Source organism: Schistosoma haematobium, chromosome 4 (assembly GCF_000699445.3).
Source record: "Schistosoma haematobium chromosome 4, whole genome shotgun sequence".
NCBI lineage: Eukaryota > Metazoa > Platyhelminthes > Trematoda > Strigeidida > Schistosomatidae > Schistosoma > Schistosoma haematobium.
Genome location: NC_067199.1, coordinates 29,531,179 through 29,552,124, shown reverse-complemented (window position 1 = coordinate 29,552,124; position 20,946 = coordinate 29,531,179). Strand labels below are relative to the sequence as shown.

The 20,946-nt window shown below is 31.5% G+C and overlaps 1 protein-coding gene across 2 annotated transcripts in view; it reads left to right on the top strand.

Moving 5' to 3' along the window:
- ATP2B1_1 (ATPase, Ca transporting, plasma membrane) overlaps window positions 1-20,946 on the top strand; it is a 143,666-nt gene that overhangs the window by 87,652 nt on the left and 35,068 nt on the right. For both annotated transcript variants that reach the window (XM_051216156.1, XM_051216157.1), the window contains exons 6-7: window positions 12,153-12,368; window positions 15,138-15,355. In XM_051216156.1, coding sequence (XP_051066721.1) covers window positions 12,153-12,368; window positions 15,138-15,355 — 434 coding nt within the window. The remainder of the gene's footprint in view (window positions 1-12,152; window positions 12,369-15,137; window positions 15,356-20,946) is intronic.

The window sequence follows — 20,946 nt, the reverse complement described above, 5'->3', positions numbered from 1 at the left end:
TCAGAAATAATTTTAGAAGATAGCAAATTGTATTCGATTTTCAAATGTATTTTCGTAATTCAGGAGGGTTTATTTCTTAGAACTCAATTGTTGAGCAGTATGAATACCATTATGACGTAAGAAAACAACATAAGAGCTTCTGATGATAAAATCGGTATAAGGAAACTACAATAATTGATATCTCGAATAATGCTACTGATAATTTGTGGTAACAATAATGTTACTCTGGTTAAACGTAGGCTTTAAATGGAAGACCATTTTAGTATTTGAAATCACCAAGTTACCCTTAGAAACTCACATACATTTTCTTTCGAATTCTTCTTGTTTTGCTGAAAAATTCCCATTATATTAAAAACACAATTGTATGAACGAAGAATATTCTTTTCAATAATTTCTCATCAGGTTCTACAATTATAAATCCAGATTAATAATCCATAAAATTGGCCAGATTTAAGGCAAAATACATCATTTGGAAATTGTAATATGTGAATCAGGAATTGTTTGTTATATAAATAAAATCGTTAATGTTGGGGCTGACTAATATGAAGTGTTAACTTGAATCAGTTTATAAGCGAAATGAAATTGTGAGATAAATTATCAGAATAAATATGGTCAACATGGGGTAAGAGAGAGAGAGAGAGAATATTGTGATTACAAATCGGAAATTGCGTAATATGTAAAATAATTAGGTAAAATATAGTAGATTCAGGGGTGAATATTGAATAAATTCCTCAAAAAGGGGTTACCAAGTGTAAAGACAATAATAATAATAATAATAATAAGTTTGGGACATAAAATGAACATTAATCAGATTACGTCACCACATTATAAAATTGATTAATAGCTAGTTGGCCAGGGTAAAAAGAGTGGCTGAACATACTTCTTTTGGATACAAAGCTCTGGCTTTTTGATCCGAATAGCAATTGCTTCAGCCGTCTGTAGGATTCGCAGTCTGACGGAATTAGGTAGACTGCTGTTGACACGATAGACTATTGCAAAAGATTTCTCCATGTTGGCTGTATGTCCTGTTTGGACTAAATGGTCTTCTTGTTTTCATATCAATTCCATTGATTTATTTTATTTAGTTCTATCAAAGTGAATCTATCAGTAGTTTTGCACAGTTTTGTCATAATTTTTATAATGAACCGATGTCATGCAGAAATGGTAGTTGTCGTGATCAATGACTCATCAGAATTGCACAACCACGACTGAACACACTATGGATATTAGAATGTTCGGATCTTGAATTGAACAAGATACCTGTAAACCACTTTTGAGAAATCAATTGAATCGTATTTTGAAACCCAACTTATCTTAGGTATAGTTGAAGGTGATGCAATGTTCTTTTTAGGTTACAATTTCAATTTCCATCCTGTTAACGCTAACGGTTATAGCTTTTTTACGCCACTCCAAGAAATTTATTTTGCAAGCACATTATCATCGGATAGATGGCTGATTTGAACTCTAATCATGCTGATTTACTTGTGCACTACTTATAACGTATTTAGTTCATAAATTTTATCGGTTCCCTGAGAAAAATACAAAGTCACTCTGTGTTCCCAGTTTGTGCTTATTTCACTGGTGAAGTGAATTAATCTCTGACACGATAAATTGGATGTCAAAACACTGGAGAACACTTTAAGGACCCTCTAAATTATGAAAATATTTAGAATTCACTTGAATGATTTCATATTTTTGCTTGCTATTATAAGTTCCTCAGCTGGTAAAAATCTATCATGTAGAAGATATTGACTTAGCACTAAGCTACCTGCAAGAAATAATCATGTTACCGAATCACTTTGCAACTTAATGCTTCTTTTCAAACAAATAATCAAACCCTTTGATTAACTCAAACCAATCAGAATATATTGAATACAATGAAATTTTCACTTTTTGTTTGTTACATTTTTAAAGAATAAAAATGCTCATGTCATTCTTGGGTATTCAAATGTATATATCTTGTGTAACCTTGTATATTTGTGTTAAATTATCATCATTATTTGTTTGACCTTATCCTCAGGATGTGAAATTCATGCTACAAATAGGCCTCGTTAATTTGAAATTTCAACTTTAAGGTCAAAAATTCGTTTCATTTCTTTTTTGTGTGAAATTTACCCATGTTCATATAGTGTATATAGAAATTCAAAATTATTTCATTAGTTTTCATGTCAAAAGTAAAAGGAAGTGAATGAATGTTTCCCTTCTCATTAAGTTGATTGTACCGTTCGTCAATGAATAACGCTGTGATTATTTACAATTTATAAAATTTAAAAAAAACTGCTTCTCCTCTTCAAGTATTTATTTGAACTCTGAACATTCCTTGGTTGTGTTATTCTTATCTTGGATTTCAATGGCAAACAAAATCATGATATTAAATTGATTAATATGGGTAAACTGGCTATAGCTTCAGTTAGAAACAAATATCAAACCGACTTAGGTTCAAGGGTAGCTATCAATCCACTGCAAAGTCTCGATGAACACTGGAGACATTCGCATGACTTCATGAAAATGGAGTGTAGAACCGACTGTGGACTTGCAAAACGCCCCGCTTTAAAGAACTGAGTTTTTATAGGTTTCTTATAACTACTTGGGACACGTCAGTTTATTCCGGCTAGTCGCGGAAATGACAATAAACGTAGGTACTTACGCAAGAAAATTACAAAAACCTTGTTTAAGGATCAGGAAAAGTTGTTCCTGGAGATGAGTAACGAGTTGAAATCAGATTTTTCATAAGATAACTGCTAGAAAATGTTCAAATTCATGAGGAAGAAGCCCGGTGTGAATGAAACAATCTGTGAAGCTGATTGAATATCAATGAGTAGCATCAACCAGCGTCTTGGACCATGACGGAGTTCTTCGAAGAGCAGTTCAGCTGATCTGTCCCTCGAGCAAAATCAGTCAAGCTATGCTGTCATCCATAAGCTGGTTACGACTGATCCACCTAACGAAGGGGTTCACAAAAGGTCATAAAATTCAGAGCACTATAAATGCCCAGGCTTAGATGCTTTATCCCCGAACATTTCCTTAGGAAGGTGGTGCGTTTGTGTTCAAAAAACGGATTGGGGGTTTGTAAGTTAGATAGTATCCCAATATTATGGAGTAAACCGACCGTCTTCCACATCTTTAAAAGGGCTTCATGTCATCTACGCTATAACTATCAGGAGGTAAGACATCTTCAAATGCATCCAAACTATTGACTGCTACTATACTTCGCAGGTACTTTAAACTCGCCAAAAGGCTGTCGCGCTAGTAAAAATTAGTTTCTGTGGATGTAATAATTATATCTTTGGCCTTCGCCAAATTTTAAACTAATGGCATACTGATTCCAGGCCAAAAACAATTGTTTTTTGATAACAGGCCTGTCTCCGTTTTGTTGGATTGTACTATACTCAGTGATTGCCTGCTGAAGTGTCCGTGATAAGTTTATTAACATCACAAAGGTTCTGTATACAATCAACTCGGAAAAAGAGAGGGAATTCAAAAACCTCCCTACATTGCTGCATTCGAATAGTATGCATAGACAGGGTTGCTTAGTTTAATTATTCTCCTTCAACTTTACCATCGAATAAACTTTAGAAACAGCCCCAGTGGAAGTAGGTATTAGCGGTAAGAATCTTTTACGCTAAGATTTTTTTGACCTTGAATATGCGGATGATATTGTCTCACTATGAGATGATGCGCGAGCTATTCATTCCACACTTAATAAATTTTCACTCATTTTCTATCGGTATGGGCTGAACTTGCACTTAAATGCAAAGTTTTTCTACACTACTGGTAATAGTCTGTCCACGCTTTACCTTGATGGTGAGGACTTCGAATTATTCAAGAGGTTCTTGTATCCGGATAGCTGAATGAGTGATGGTGGTGGCGTGGTTGACGACATCATATAAATGGTTGCTGACTTTTAGTGATTACAGATTTTTAGATATGCGGAGGTTTGGTAGTGTGCGTTCATGCCTAATGACTATAATTCACTTTGTGAAACCATTCTGGAACACCATTTTTGATGGCTTGTATTTATTTTGCGAGTGTTTCCCTGAAGCTTTTGTGTAGTTTGTTATTTAATGACTCAGCAACTGGATGGAAAGAATGGAGAGATAGTCAGTTTGTAACATGGTGTGGCGGGGTGGGTGACATTTGTGTGGAACTAGTATCTGTCGACCAGTCACAATTCCCTGGTTGATGTTCAAGAAACAGTCCAAAGCAATGGCTTGAGACTACATCACAGGTGACTCAGAATAAAAGATATTGGTGGTTCTATTATTATTTGTTTTATTTTCTTTAAAATCAGAGGGATTTCTTTGGCTATAAGGATTCATTCTGATTTTATTCTCTTACCTGTATTCGTTTTCCCATTATATACTAATCTAGTTTAAAAAATTTTATTAATTCGATTACTTGTTGACCACATTCACTCTTCTTTGTCTGTCTCTTCACAATTTCAATCAATTATATATGTCAGTACTTTTAGGTTTTCCATGGTGGTCTGGCTTTAATTGGCTCATGAACTCAACTATTAAATTATTTATGTGGTGGATATTTAATTTTGTTTTCATTCGTACCAAGATCAATGAGTCCAAATAAACAAATAAAATGTTATCAGTATAGGGTTGTGGATGTTATTGAGTTTTTATATTAGATTGTGAACCGATCAATGTTAGACCATCATTGAAACCTGAAAGCACTAGATGACCGTTTTGTTCTAGTATGCGTCTAGTTTAGATCAACTCATGATTTCAACTTTCAAAATGTTACAATCTCCACAAATCCCTATACTGATAATAATCGTGTGCCCATTAGTGACAAGCTTTTAGAGGCAATTCTCGGAATACTAGTGAGAAGCTGTGAGCAATGGAGTTCAAATGTGTCACGTGTGAGGCAGTTACTCATCGAAGACGATGAAGGATGGTCGCGCAGTACGGCGGACTGATTGAAGTTACACATTACCACTGTTGGATGCCGGCTCAGTTGACTAAAGGTTAGGCGGCCAATAGTTGTGGGTTCGAGTCTTCCATGTGGGATAGTGGATGTGCATTGTTGAAGAGCTGCTTATTAGAACGGAACGGCTGTCCAGTGCTTTGAGGTTCCTAGTGGTGGTCTAACATTTATCGGTTCGTGGTCTCAAATAAGAATAAAATATGAGTTATTTCTCTGTGACCAAGTGGTTTATTGAGTTTTGTTTGAAAATTTGAAAATACTATTTGCCAATAAATAATATCAATTATAAAACAACTTAAAACATTCTTTCGATTTGTTTCACGATTAGATGTAGTCAAAAGGAAAACCTGGCCATAGGTTTAATGCTAAATTACACTTGTTAACGAAGCATACCTGCCATCTTAAGGAAACTGATACTTCTTGTGAGATTCAAACCTGTGTCACCCTCTTTTACATTCCGAAACTCTACTAGTGAGCTTTTGTGGCTACTACTGATTTCCTCTAGGATGAGGTATGATAATTGATTACCTAGCCCACTAATATTGATTGAGTTATGTCAATTGAGTTGTTATTTCAAGTCAATAAATTTAAATTTCTAATCTACGAATTATTCAGGTTTGCAATATTGAACAAACTACTTAACTACCCATTTTAAGGATCTTTACAAAAAAACAACTAAACTTTTAAATCAAATAATTTCAATGAAATACTAGTTTTCTTAAAAACACTAACCATTCGGTGCAATTACATTGGATTGTAATTATTCCAAATAACTAGATTACCTTTCACTACATTTTACACTATCTGTATGTGTATAAATTTAGTTGATATGTCATTTTTCATTCATAACTGTCTTTAAGTGTATGAGTGGCCGACATTCTCTTAGATATTTATAATTATACAATATTGATGCTAGGTAGTAAATTCGAAAGCATATTGAGTTTAGTGGAACTACTAAATATTCAGATATTCCTAATGTAGGAACACTATTAACTGTATAACTCCCTGATATCAAAGAATGTTCTAAATATGTTTTTTTCTTTTCCATCCTACTTTATTTATCCCAGCTCTTTGTTTTGTCTCCCATGGAAAATAATTTCGTAGCTGAGTTTCACCCTTTGTTTTATATTACTTTCTATATCTTTCTCATATTTATGTGCCTTTCGAAGTGAGAAAAAAACAAAGATTTAAAGACATCTACGATAAATAAACATATGTTTTTTTCTCCCACTCAATGTTCTCACAGCTTGATGTTGTTTCATAACTATACCTTCTTCATATCATCCATATTCTATAAACTGATACCCAAGGTTCGCTGTGCAAATACATTCCATACATATACACGTATACAACATTAATACATAATAAAATCAGCAGAAGTAAGTAGTTGCATGATGAAACCTTCTTGACATATAAAACATTCGGTCGAAATGCTTTTTAAAAGGCGAATATACAGAGGAGTGGAAATTGTGAAAAGGAATAGAATTAAAGAAATATTATATATGTTTATCTACACGATTAATAGAAAAAAAGTATTTCTCTATAACGTGTCCTTGTTTCTGTATTTTTCATTGGCAATAATAATTTTTAAATAGATAAACAATAGACAGTCAAGTTGAGCTGTTACATTCATATCCACTTGTTAATTTTTCTCCACTTCAAACGGATATATATATATCTCGGGGCACGCAATGATAAATCTACATTAATCTAGTTCTACTGTCTTTCCTTAGGAAGGAATATAGTTAGAATAAGTGTAAAAAGTATGAATTCGGAATACATCGAATGGAGCTGAAATAATATATTGGAATTTGAAACAACGCTACTCTTTAGTTTAAGGAATAAGTAATCTTTTATTACTTTGATTTTATTTGAAAATCTACGCAGTTCTATTATGTCTATTATTTAAATAAAGATTTCAACAAAGACCTAGTTTTTGGTATTCAGTAAATATGACCTTTTTTTTAAAATGACTGGTTGATGAAGTAACTCAATAACGGTTAGTTATTAGTACACAAGATAGAATTTTCCATATTAAATCTGTGCAACAAGATGCCAAACTAGTGAAAATGGTATTAGAAAAAATTCTGCGTAGATAATAATTTTTTTTTTCGATTAACCATGTAATAACGAATGGCTTTAAACCTAACTGTTCTTATTTTTGAATTATTCATTATTATTTTCATCAGTTACTTGAATTTTCATATGGAGTTTATGATCATTATTTACCGGTCAATTGATTGTTATTTATTTTGTTAGTAATTGTAAAATTAATAAATTAGTTTAAAGTATTCATGAAGAAATAATCATTGATAAAAAGAAATATTTTCTTTAATCGTTTCGTTCTACCGGTTTTCTTTGCATCATAATATGTTTAAAGGGGCGTTCAATTCATCGATTGAATAAATATTTATCAAAAACCATCACCTATATATATATATATATATGGGGATGAAAGCAATTTTCCAGCTGAAATTTAGGTTGAATAACTAATAATTTCTTTTGTTTCAGTTAATTACAGTAATACTATTGAATCGGAAAAAAAATACTTGCCAATTTCACTTGTTACTTTATAGTGTTGGTTATTATGTTGGGCCAATATAACTTATTCTAGCTTCTGGACAGGCGAATTTATCCATTTTTGTTGAGTCACTTTTTGACACTTGTTAATTAATCACTTATCATCGCTGACTCTTTTCATATGAGTGTGTGTGTGCACCTCATCCTACTGATCACATATCTGTAGCTTATCTTTGTGTGACTATAAATATCGATTAGTGCTTGATTAAATAGAGTTGGTTCACACGCCATCTCCACTGCATGTCATTTCGCTTTGTTCTCTTTTCTTCGCTTTATTCGCTGCAATTCTCTGATTGTCTGTTCCGACCGACGAGTGCACAAAGTATTTGCCTTATTTAATTCCGTTATTCGCCAACGCGATTTAAGTCGATAATTTTATACGAGGATTGGTGATATGTAAATTTTAATAGCACTCAAAAACAATCAAACTTGAGCCAGATAAAGGGCCACTAAAAATTAACTGAATGCAATTAGATTACATTAATTGCGCAGTAATCTGAATATTTTTATACAGTAAGATGGAATGTTACATTGTATGCTCCTTTTCATTTAGAGTTCGCTTATTTGACACATTTATCTTATCAAGTATGAAACATACGTATTGATCGAATTTCGAAATGTATTATTTTTTCACATCGACCATTGAAAATCCATCGATATTTTATTATTTTTTTGTTACCATGAGTTTTATAATACGATTAACGTGAACTCAAAATTAAGGACAACATTGACCTATGTGTTTTTTACTGAATCAAATTAACTTAACGTTTTAATCTACAGTTTGTGACTTTATATCAGTCATAGTACCGGTGTCATGCAATGCTTAATAAAAGAAGCACCGTGCAGAATTTCATATTTACCTAATAAAATAAGTATATTTGATTTCGCAGTGACTATAATGACCTTTCACTATTCAGCGTGAAGCGATTAAATATCTATATCTCGTCATAATTATCTCAGCTATTCTGCATGGATAACTGTTTACATCATGTACAGCTGAACAGCTTATGGACAATATTAGCAAATAATAATTTTCATAATTTAAAACATAGACTGATCTTAGCTTGATGATCGTTGAAAACCTGTAATTACTGGATTGCCATTTTGTCTTAGCATGCAACTCTTCAACAGTGCACATCCAAAATCCTATCAGAGATTTGATCCGAAGTCTTTTGCGACGATACAACCACGAGATCAATGATTCGGCATCCAACAATTTCAATGTTTTACTTCAATCAATACTTAATACTGCACAATCCTCATACATCTCTTGTTGTGAATAACTGTTACCGATTTAATATCAAGAGTTAAATTTTTTTGTTGGCAAATCAATAATTAATTTAAGTTTCTCGACAGATAATGTGAAAAATAATTAAATCATTAAACTTTTAAGCAAAAATAACCCACCTCAATTCAATACAATTACTTAAGTAAAATTTTACTGTAAAATAATAATATTAAGTGGATTGGTTGATGTTAGACACTACCACTACTGGATGCCAGCTCAGTGGTCCAGTATGTTAAGCATTCGCGCGCGAGACCAAAGGTCCCGGGTTTGAATCCCGCGAGCGGGATCGTGGATGCGCACTGCTGAGGAGTCCCACAATAGGACGAAACGGCCGTCCAGTGCTTTCAGGCTTCCGAAGGTAATCTAACATCAGTCGGTTCATGTTCTCAATCAAAAGCTTAATAATCTCCACAACCCTTATACTAGTAATATTAAGTGAGCTCATTTTATCTTATAAGCCATAAATTTTCAAAAAAAAATAAAGAACGCAATAATTTTCTAAGCAATATGTGAATTATTATTGTTTCTTTTTGTTTACAAATGTATTTTATTTTTTAAAAAAATAAACATAAATTAATTCAGTTTGCTCGTAAAATTAAAAAAAGAAATAATAATCATAAAAATATTTTTAATTTATTGCAATACAATAAGCGTGAAAATTTAAGATATAATTAACTGTTACTTGAATGTTTCTATATATAATCGTTCTTTTTACCGGCAAAGTGAACCAATATATAGGCATTTGATTAGCATAACTATTTATTCGTATAAATACACATTTCATTTACAAATCTGTGTATAAAATTCATTGTATTCACTTTATCCTACAATATTTATTGTTCTAAAATCAATTGAATTCATTGTAACCTATAAATTATATTTGTTACTGATAATGTTAATAAGAAAAAAATGTAATAAAGTATTTATTATACATTTACATAAAAAATAATCACTGTTTCTTAGTTTGAACTATGAATCAGATTATCTATGGGAATTTTCAAAACATAAGCTACATACAATTAGTTGTTATAGTAGCAATAAACAATAAGTAGTAGTTTGAATTCACATGACAGTATTTAAAACATAATGATATGTATGTATGATGTTACTGAACTTCAAAAGAATGATTTATTCAATCTGATTAGTGTTCTTTTAGCAAGGCTTTTTTTCTACGGAATGGGGTTGCTGACCCGATGCCCGACTCTCCTCTTTTACCCGGGATTGAGAATGACAGTAACTTTAAAAGAGCTACAGGCAGAGTTCAAAAGAATGGTACCGTATAATTATTTATTTTAAATCCTTTTTTTTAAAAATATTATATATATATATATATATTCAACTTTATTGAATCTAATACAGTTTTATTCTAAAATGTTTGGTGCAGAAAAATTTGTAACATGTTGCACTGAATGTAGTACGGAATGAACATAATTAAAAAAAATACTCAAAAACACTTGTGTGCAAAATATTAGCGATTTTTTAACATACAATTTATTCTCATCATAAATTGTACATGAATTAAATATTTTATTGTATAAACATCCTTTTGATTCATACTTCACACTAGGGTCACTTATTGAATTCTAATGAATTGGGCAATATATTGTAGAGAAATAGTTTTAACAAAGAATTAAGTATATCGATTTATTAAACAATAACTAGTTTAATGTTTCTGCAATCGGTAAAATGATGGAGAAGATTCACGGTCTAAATGGATAGTTTTCTTGATGTTTTATTCCCTGAGCTATGGGATTTAGATGTAGAGTTACAATTATCATTATGGACAACATCACGACTTACTTTATATAGCAATCAACTTTCTAGCTATTCCATTAATAGTATATCAGTTTGTTTCGTTTACCTTGTTTGCGGTTGGCAATCTCCATAGGTTTTGTTGTCTTTCTTTGTCTTTGCATTTACATTGAATATCATTGTTAGTTAACTGCTGGCCTGTGTCGATGTGGCTGTTCGTTGCTAAATGATCTGAATGTTATGCTTCCAGAATGTTTAACTATTAGATTAGGCTTTTTTTCATCGTAATTAAAGATAATCTTTGTTTGTAGGTTTATAAATATGCTAGAAAACACTGCCGTTCGAATTATTTATATCTATGTTCATTATGTACAATAGATCTATTTGCTGTCAGTTGGTATGAAACACATAATTACTTCACAATTTAGTAAAAAGAAGAACTCTCTATTCAAAAACGTTCTAAATAAACCGATATAACTGAATATAATATACCTATCATTCATTTTAACCACTGATCTCAAATTATATTTTTCAAGATTGTATATTTTGTGCCTATATTCAACGCTAGTAAAATATCTACTCGCATTTATAGTTTGCTAAAACAGATACAAAAGTCTATTTCTCATTTATATTGTAATGGAATAACTGGTACACTTTAGACACGCAAAGTTCAAGATTAGCGTTTAGTGTTTTAAACAAACCCCAATAAGAATGTAAATATTCTATTAACTGTCTTTCATTGTATAGGGGTTTTCACTTTATCGATATATATATATATATATATATATATATATATATATATAAAGTAAATATTACGAAAGGAATATGTTTGACATTGTTCTTTAATTCAGTCGTATTTTTTTTACTTTACTGTTGGAATTAGAAGGCTAGAATAGAGTCAAACATACTAACTATTAGCTTAACTTTGTAATAAAAATTCATACTTTAATGATTGTTAATGTTTATTTATTTTTAGAGTTTACACTAGTTAACAAATGTCGAAGATAATTTAGGCAAACATCAATTTCTATGATCATTTGACCCATGTTCATAAAGGATAGAAACTGCATTCATGAACGTTTTACTTTGAATGTTATATTGCATGCTTCTGTCAGATACAAATGACAGAGGTGCACTAGAAAATCAGTTAATGATAACGAACGTTAGCATATCTACTAAAAGTGTGTTTTACAGTATGTAGTTATATAATAATTATAGTTCTATGTGATCCAATGTCAATCAATTTTGTCTAGTAATTATATGAAACTATGAGCTGTTATTTGAATATGTTTTTAAGTATTAAGCTAAGTACTTCGGAGATAAAAAAAATTTAACTTTTCAGTTTCCTTTAGTTCTTACTGATTCAGACGAATCAACTCCCTACCAAAGATACAGGATATTTATAAAAAACCAGCTTGTTAAATACTACAGTTAGTTTTGAATTTTTATTTAAGTCGAATTGAAATCAAGAGAATTATTGGAATGTGTCTTACTTTACAAACTTCTTAGTCAAAAAGCGTGTGCAATATATATTGAGTAAGAAACGTTATTATTAATGACTAATTATTCTACTTCTTTTTTGGTTATATTCTAGTTGTGGGACCAGGTAAAAATAAATCGGCAGCCACAGGTGGTCGTATTGAAAATCATCAACATGATAATTTAAATCAGCGTAACAGTTTAGGTAGTGGAGATGCAGAGGCTACTGAAGATAGCAGTGATGCACCTAAAGGTCGTAAACGAAGAAAGAAAAAGTATTCAGTGCTTCAAGCGAAGTTAACTCGTTTAGCCAGCTTAATTGGACAACTGGGTAAGTTAAATAACTTTGCAATGTATCTTAACTAATGATCAATAAAACTTGTTAGGTTTCAAAGAGGTATTCTACTTTATTTGTACAATCCTAAAATATAATCTATTGTAATTTCATGGGAAAATGAATCCAGAGTATGTGTATTCTAAAAAGATCATAGATATTTTGTCTATCATTTGTCGATCACCACTGGCAGATATAGCTTCAGGATATATTACAAAGCGTACTGTTTCTTAAATATCATTTTCAGCATCACTAAAGCGCTTAATATATCTGATAAGCTATCATCGTGTCTCCATACTTAGTGAAATTACCAATAACAATCTCCTATTTCGTTCAAGAACAAAGAAGCATTTGCTATTAATCGAAAAACAACAGGCGGTATAATTCATTCCAACTTAATAATTACCAATTTTTATAGTATGGAAGCACAAAATAAAGGTCAGATGTTCACTAATGAATTTTTTAAAAAATCAAGTCTATTCAACTGGACAAGATGGGAATAAAAAGAGATCACTTTATTTTAACTATGATTTTCACGGATATGGAATACTACTTCATCAATTTTGGCTTTTAATATAAGCATTTAGTAAGTTACAATTGTCAAACTGAACTGAGTACATTCGTATTTTCATCGACGAGTTGATCTAAGCTAGACCACTATTTAAAACCTGGATGCACTGGTCATGGCTTCTCACTAGATCTCCAGGAGTTCCGTCTTGAAGGTAGTCACTAGTAAGCACATGAATATTATCAGTATGGGGGTTTGTGCAGATTGTAGTATTTTCACCGTTCGATGCCATCTCAGTGGTTTAGAGGTTAAGCACTCGGATCATGGGTTTGAGTCCCGCGTGCAGGATCATGTATATACACTGCTGAGATATCTCACAATTCCAGATTTGAATAGTGGTCTAGCTTATATTGATTCGTGAATTCAACTGTAAAAATGCTACAATTTCTAAAAATCCTCATACTGATATTCATATTTATTTTATCTATAGAATTACTACTCAATGATAGACGTATAAAATAAGACAAAAATTGTTTACTAGTCGATTGATTATTCCTAACAGTCACTTATTTACTTTACTTAATGATAACAAACTTCAAAAGGGATTATTATGCACAAGACATGTAGAAATATAAATATCCTGATTAATCTTTTCGGTTTGTTAGATTATCCCAGCTCAATATTTTTCTTATCTACACTGAAGTAAACTAAAATTATATATGATTTTATACACACAGACAACTGTTATGTCATAAAGCTAAATAAATCGCCTACTTAAAATTTCATCCAAATGTTTATCCTTTTCTTCTTTTCTTGATAAATAATGAAGTAATTACGTGAATGGCAGTCAAATGTATATCCAATAGTAATAAATAGGTCTAATAAATATGTTAAATAAACAAAAAATTAATTTTATATATAAATTAGACTTTAGACAAACTTCGTTCATACTGTGCACATATCAGTTAACTTTAATTTGATTGACAAAGTCAGTAAGAGTTATAAAACATAACTTCATATGATATTTAAACATTTTGTTTTCCAGAATTTCTGTTATTAACTAGCATTGCAAGTATAGATAAACTAGTTCGTCCAGTTCTGATATACAATCTTAAAGCTGTTCGGTATATATAAATAAATCTAAATGATTGATTACCCTATTTTTAAACAAAATAAGGCTTAATCTAGCAGAAAGGGATCATAATTTCATTGAATTGGAATACAAACTTGCTGTTTTTAAACACTTCTAGCAAACTGTATTTACTCTATGATTTTATTAATTAAGTGAATAATCTATCATTTGGTAAAAATCAGAGCTTGAATAGAGTAAGATTTATGATTTTCTTAGTGAAATCATGTTATTCATCATTAGTTATCGGTTCATTTTCTCCCTTGAACTCTTTTGAACAAGTGTGATTCTTATAATAGTGATCTTTTTAAAAGACAGAAGCAAAACATTCGTGATTTTTCTCATGTGTGAACACTTGTTACGTTGTCTTAAATGAGCCTGAAACTTTCGGACCATCAACAAATATGAAATACGCTATTTGTGATTTCACCCAGACATCTTAAGTTAAAAATACTGTTTACCAGACTGATTAGTAATTATTTTAAAACTTGGTAGGTAGAAATCTATTTAGATTTAAAACTTGATAACCTGGCTCCAGTCATTAATAGATGTTTAATGAACCTATAGCTTCAATCTACTAAAATGCAAAACGTTTATGCCGCATGGTTCAAATATGGATGATATATTATGAGCAAAAGATTGAAGTTAAGCTGATAATGGTGTTGTGAATGGAATCATTAACCAATTAGCTTTACTACTTGTTAGTAGGTGATAGAAAGTAATGGAAAAAAAGGAAAAAATCGTTTTCTATTGAAGAAGTAAATGATTAGAGATCTAAGAATCCACAATAAAAGTGGAATGAAATAAGCCTATGTATTTGACTACCATTACTTGATAAACCGTTCGATGAACTGACTATCTTTCCATTTATTTGAACGTATTTTTTCCTAGTATTTGAGTGAAAAAACTAGACCAATAAGATTATTTATATTTCGTTTTTACTTGAAGTAAATTAAAAACCAAACCCCTCAAGTTTTTTAATGTTAACGATTGATTAGAGATCAAATAATCCGTGAATTCCGATTCATTATTTTTTTAAATGTTGATCGTTTTAATTCGAACTGTTCACTAATTTTTTTCGATAATTTAATCAAAATTATTAATTACCCTTTATTTTTTTCCTTTAAAGGTACCGTTGTGGCTAGTTTAACAGTAATAATATTAATTGTAAAATTTTCTGTCACTACATTTTATTTTAACAAAGAACACTGGGATACAGGCAGACATTTACATCAATTTGTACAGTTTATTATTATTGGTGTAACAGTACTTGTGGTTGCTGTGCCCGAAGGACTTCCATTAGCTGTAACTATTTCATTAGCCTATTCTGTCAAGAAAATGATGAAGGTAAGCAATTTAGCCTGTTGTTTTATGTTGATAAATAACATCGATGTATGTTGTTAGTTAGACAGTAGACGAATGGCTAATATTATTTCAACTTTGCACTCAAATTTTAAAGAAAGAATATATTACTGTCTAGAATTTAGTTAGAATTTCTATAAAACTAACATTAGAAATGCACAACTATTGACTTTAACAAGAATTGAAACTAAGAATCTCAGTCCTCACGGTAAATAAATTAAATTCGGTTCCGTAATTTGAAATATAGAGGTTCTCATTTCTGTAGTCAGGTTTTAGTCAATTTATACTGAGATAATGGTAGCTAACAGTGAAACTTTTATTAAAAGTGATTTTATATTATTTGTGTTCATAATATCCGTTAGGATAATACTTGATTAATACATTATAAGAAAATAAGACAGTGAATATGATGTAGGATGTGTACTATAGAACTGAGTAGAGAACAATACTTTTGTTTGTTTGATTAAAATAAATAAAATAATTATAAGCAGAGACGGATGGTGGCTAGCAGTGGAATTCGGGAAGTGTGTTACGTCTTATTTGGGACTCGTCAGCTGGATGTACCTGTATCCCAGAGTTGGTGTTCACTCCGTTACTCGAACTAAATAACGTTCTTTTCAAACGACATCACGTTATACACTTAACAACTGAGTTCAGTAGACACTAGGTTGGACGAAACACGCGTCTTGGATCCCACTGCTAGCTACTATCCATCTCTGCCTAGAATGCCTGTGATCTAAAACCGTATCTAGGCAAACCTCACAGGGTCCAAATCTGCGAAACAGCGACTGATCAATTGCAGTCCTAAACATCAACGGGAAAATCCAAACACTGAATACAAAAATGAATTTGTACTCAGCTGGGTTTTTTTTCCAAAAATGTGGAGAATATCTAAATTAAACAACCAAATCATTGTATTGTCAGTCGGCAGATAACAGAGTAAAACAAGATCAGAAAAACAAGTTAATGTGCCATTTAGTCACAAAATACAATCATTTCGGGAGTTTGAACTTTTTATTAACATATGAAAAAAGTCACTCTCTGAACTGAACTAGATAAGACATATAATTATTTAGAAAATAAAATTATTAAACGTTAATGGATAGTTTATGATTTGGAAAAAGTTAAAGAATGAATGCATTTCTAAATCAATTCCATCATTTAAGATCTTCAGTTTTCGGAAAAAGCTTTGTGGTGCAATACAAATCACATAAACAGTCAGTAGTTTCTTGTGTTATTATCTTGTCTTGGTTTTTTCATGCTTTTATTTTTCTCATTTCATGATATTTTATGTAGGGACAAAATTTGTCTAGCTAAACACTGAAATGATTTGAATTATTTTCTCTGGTTAGCGTTTTTTTAGCGAGTTATTTTTCTACGAGATGTAGTCGCTCACCCCATGCCCAACCCTCCTCCTATAACCGGGCTTGGGACAGGCAGTAACTCTAGAAGATCTACAGGCGGAGTGTAGATAGGAGAACGTTATGGAAACTTCTCCGACACCATGGAGTTCTTGAGAAGACTGTCAACATTATCCGGAACTCATACGACGGACTACAGTGCAAGGTCGTGTATGGAGGACAGATGACAGATGCATTCCGAGTAAGAACCGGAGTCAGACAAGGCTGTATACTCCCTCCCTTCCTCTTTCTTCTGGTGTTCGACTGGATTATCAAGACTTCGACATCTGAGGGAAAACACAGCATACAATGGACAGCTCAAAACCAATTAGACGATTTGAACTTCGCAGATGACCCAGCCCTCCTATCGCATACACACGAACAAACGCAGATAAAGATAGCCAATGTAGCAGCAGTTTCTGCATCACTAGGCCTCAACATGCACAAGGGGAAAACCAAGGTCCTCAAATACAACACGGAGAACAGCAATCCAATCACACTTGATGGCGAAACTCTGGAAGATCTAGGATCCTTCACACACCTGGGAAGCATCATCGATAAACGAGGAGGATCAAAAGCAGACGTAAAGGTGAGGATTGGCAGAGCAAGGGCAGCATTCCTACAATTGAAGAACATATAGAACTCAAAACAACTTTCAACCAATATAAAAGTCAGAATATTCAATATGACTGTTAAGACAGTTCTACTGTACGGAGCTGAAACTTCGAGAACCACAACAACCACCATCAATAAGGTACAAGTATTTATAAATGGTTGTCTACGCAAGATACTCAACATCCATTGGCCGGACACCATCAGCAACAGCCTATTGTGGGAGAGAACAAACCAGCTTCCAGCTGAAGAGGAAATTAGGAAAAGACGATGGAAATGGATAGGACATACACTACACGAATCACCAAACTGCATCACGAGGAAAGCTCTAACTTGGGATCCTGAAGGGAATCGGAAAAGAGGAAGGTCAAAGAACACATTACGTTGGGAAATAGAATCAGATATGAAAAGGATGAATAACAACCGGAAAGGATCGCCCGGACAGGGTTGGATAGAGAATGCTGGGGAGCGGCCTATGCTTCTTCACGAGGAGTAACAGGCTGAGAATCTTTCTAACTTTGCAGGTGTTAATTTATACTTTTTTGACTAGAACAACTTGTTTAACACCATTACTACTTATTTGGTGGCTATATTATACCCTAAAGGTACAGATCGTTGAGATTATCTGGAATATGTTATCAATCCTACTTAAACATCTGGCTAACTGAAAAAACATTGTGATTATACCAATTAAAGGTATAGGGGATTTCTTTTTGATAATTACTTATTGTTTTTATTTAGGCTATGTTATTGTTACAGGAATTGCATTAACGCTGAGTTCTTTAGTTCAATTTTTTTAGAGATATGGATCTGAACTATCTGGTCTTTTGTTACTATGAATAAATCAATTAGCTCAAAATGTGTTTCAGATCAATCATTATTACACTCCGACTTAAATAAGTCAGCTATTACATTTGGTAGTGGGAATTATTTCCCATTATGTTTTCAACTGACATCTTTTTATCGAAAATTTATTCAGAAAAATTCCATTTCAAAGTTTTAAAAATTAATATGTCGTAGTAGGATTCTAGATAGTTCTTTAGAAATAATGTCAATCTGTTTGGTTTGGTGTAAATTGATACACAAAAGCTGATTTTATTCTAAATTGTGAAATATCTTCTTGTTCAGCATATTACTTTCTTAATACTGTTGATTGATTACTAGTTAGTGACCAATGTTCTGCTTCATCAATCTTTTAATGCAGCTGATCACCTCGATGACTTTACATAATATCCAATATGTTAAGGTGTTTGGTAGTTGAAGTTAACCGTGATTTCTTGTCCATCACTTCCTTATGTATAAACTCTTTAAACATTTATTTGTACATTATCTCTTGTTCATGAATTCACTGAGTTCGTTATTATGAAGAATAAGAAACATTTCATGAACTTTAGATAAGTTACAGAAGATATTTGAAATTTGGTTAGAATATTCATAATAATGATGGTGCTAATAATCAGAATCAAGGTCTTGATTAAATAACAAATGTATTTAAGGATAAAAGCAAAAGTAAATGAAAAAAAGTTTTCTAATTTTCATTTTTCCTCAAATTTGCCAATTTATTTTCTTAACCTACTGTATTGTTTATATGACTTAATTTTGATTGATAGGAACAAATTTAATAACATAAGAGTATAAAAACACATGTAAAAATGTACAGATAGATTTTCGGTTGGTTTGTCGATTATTTCCAAAACATTAAGTTATTAAAAAATCAATGGAATAATACAATATGTGAGATGAATAGTCATAAATACTATATCTGTTATTCATTTTGTTCAATCAGATGTTATTACCATGTTTAGTTAGTACAGAATTAAATATAATCAGACCGGGTTTGTAATTACATCATATTTAAACTTAAACATTACAAAGAAACGAATACAAATGTGTCTATATATGGTATTTTTCATGATCCACAATAAAAATGACCGTTAGTTGAGTTAAAAGTGTTAGTCTAATAATTATTATTGGAGCATGTCAATATTAAATAACATACTGAGTCCTATCAGTTGAGATACAATCTATTAGTCTATAATGCCTGCATTTTAGGGACAGAAAGTCTTCTCATACACATGGCTCTTGGATGTTAGCGCTTAAAATAGATTTTGGTAATTAAAAATAGGGACTCCATGAGATAACATAGGTCATTGCTTCTTTATTTCAGTAAAATGAAATTCTATATTTTGATAAATATTTAAAGACTTTTAGTTACTAGTTATTTTTATTTTCACTTGGTGGGTATGGTGATTGACGTTTATTGGAGATAATATTTTATTTCGTTCCTTTCAGCCTGTACTTTTTTAATGAACTCTAATGCTTCATATATTGATATTTTAAGATTTTAACGATCATTTTTGGACATGCATCGGATGTTTTACTTCTTTACAGTTATATTTATTTTTTATTGAAGTAGACATTTTTTAAAATATCATAGATAGACTTCCTAGCTTAGTGGTTTACATACTTAAATTTAAAGATAAAAATGTATGTTCAGTTTAGGGATCAAAATCTACCTTCACTTTTGAACTGGTTTACTGAATTGATTAACACTATCGATTTTAACAGATTGTTATGATAAAGTTGTTCGGTGAACTGAGTTAATTTGAAGCATTGCCAATGGTACCAGAATAGGAAAATATGAAGTTCTTGTAAATGCCATTTAAACATTTCATGTAATAAAGAGTACATCCTACAGTTGACTTACGAACGAACTGAAGGTTACAGCCTAATACTTTCTGATTCTTAGTAGTTCTTCAATCACTGTTAGTTTATAACGAAATTTATTTTGAAATTTCATATTTTTATCATCCACTTTATTACAAAAAATTATTATCGATTTACTTCACAACACACAATTTCCAATAAGTGTAACTAATGACAAACGTTTAGTTCATAGTATACCCAGTTCTAATAAACTAGATATTTTTCTATCCTCAAGAAATTCCTACTGATTTTTTCAAAATGTTTTTAATGTTCATTAAGAACTATCAAAACCTATGACTTACAACATATTCGATTCATGAATTTTCTAGTTCACTGTCAAAATAATATGAATAACTTTTTTATACAATACTATTCTGAGCAAAGACGAATGGTGGCTAGAAAGGGAATCCAAGATAGGCGTTTCATCCTATTTGGGAATCATCAGCTGGATGTACCTGCATTCCAGAGTCGATGTTCACTCCGGGACTCAAGTACACAATATCAAGTGAATTTAAAACAATTCTGGATTTTAATATTCCTATTATTAGATTAGTAATTATTGAAAATGTCAACGCAATTTAGTTTTTACTCTGCAACACTTTTTTTTCTTTCCTAATCCATCTTTCAACTTATTGTTTCTTTCATTAAGACAAAAAAACTAATTTCGGAAATATTAAGCATAGTCAGAAATAGATTATGATTTGTAGATAGGTATTTGACATGCCATACATAATGTGACAATATTTAAAATATTATACTGACAATAGATCAGATACAGGATTGAAATACATATATATACGTAAGTATAATATAAAAATTTATTAACCTAATATGTACAGCTTGTTTGGCGTATTGCAG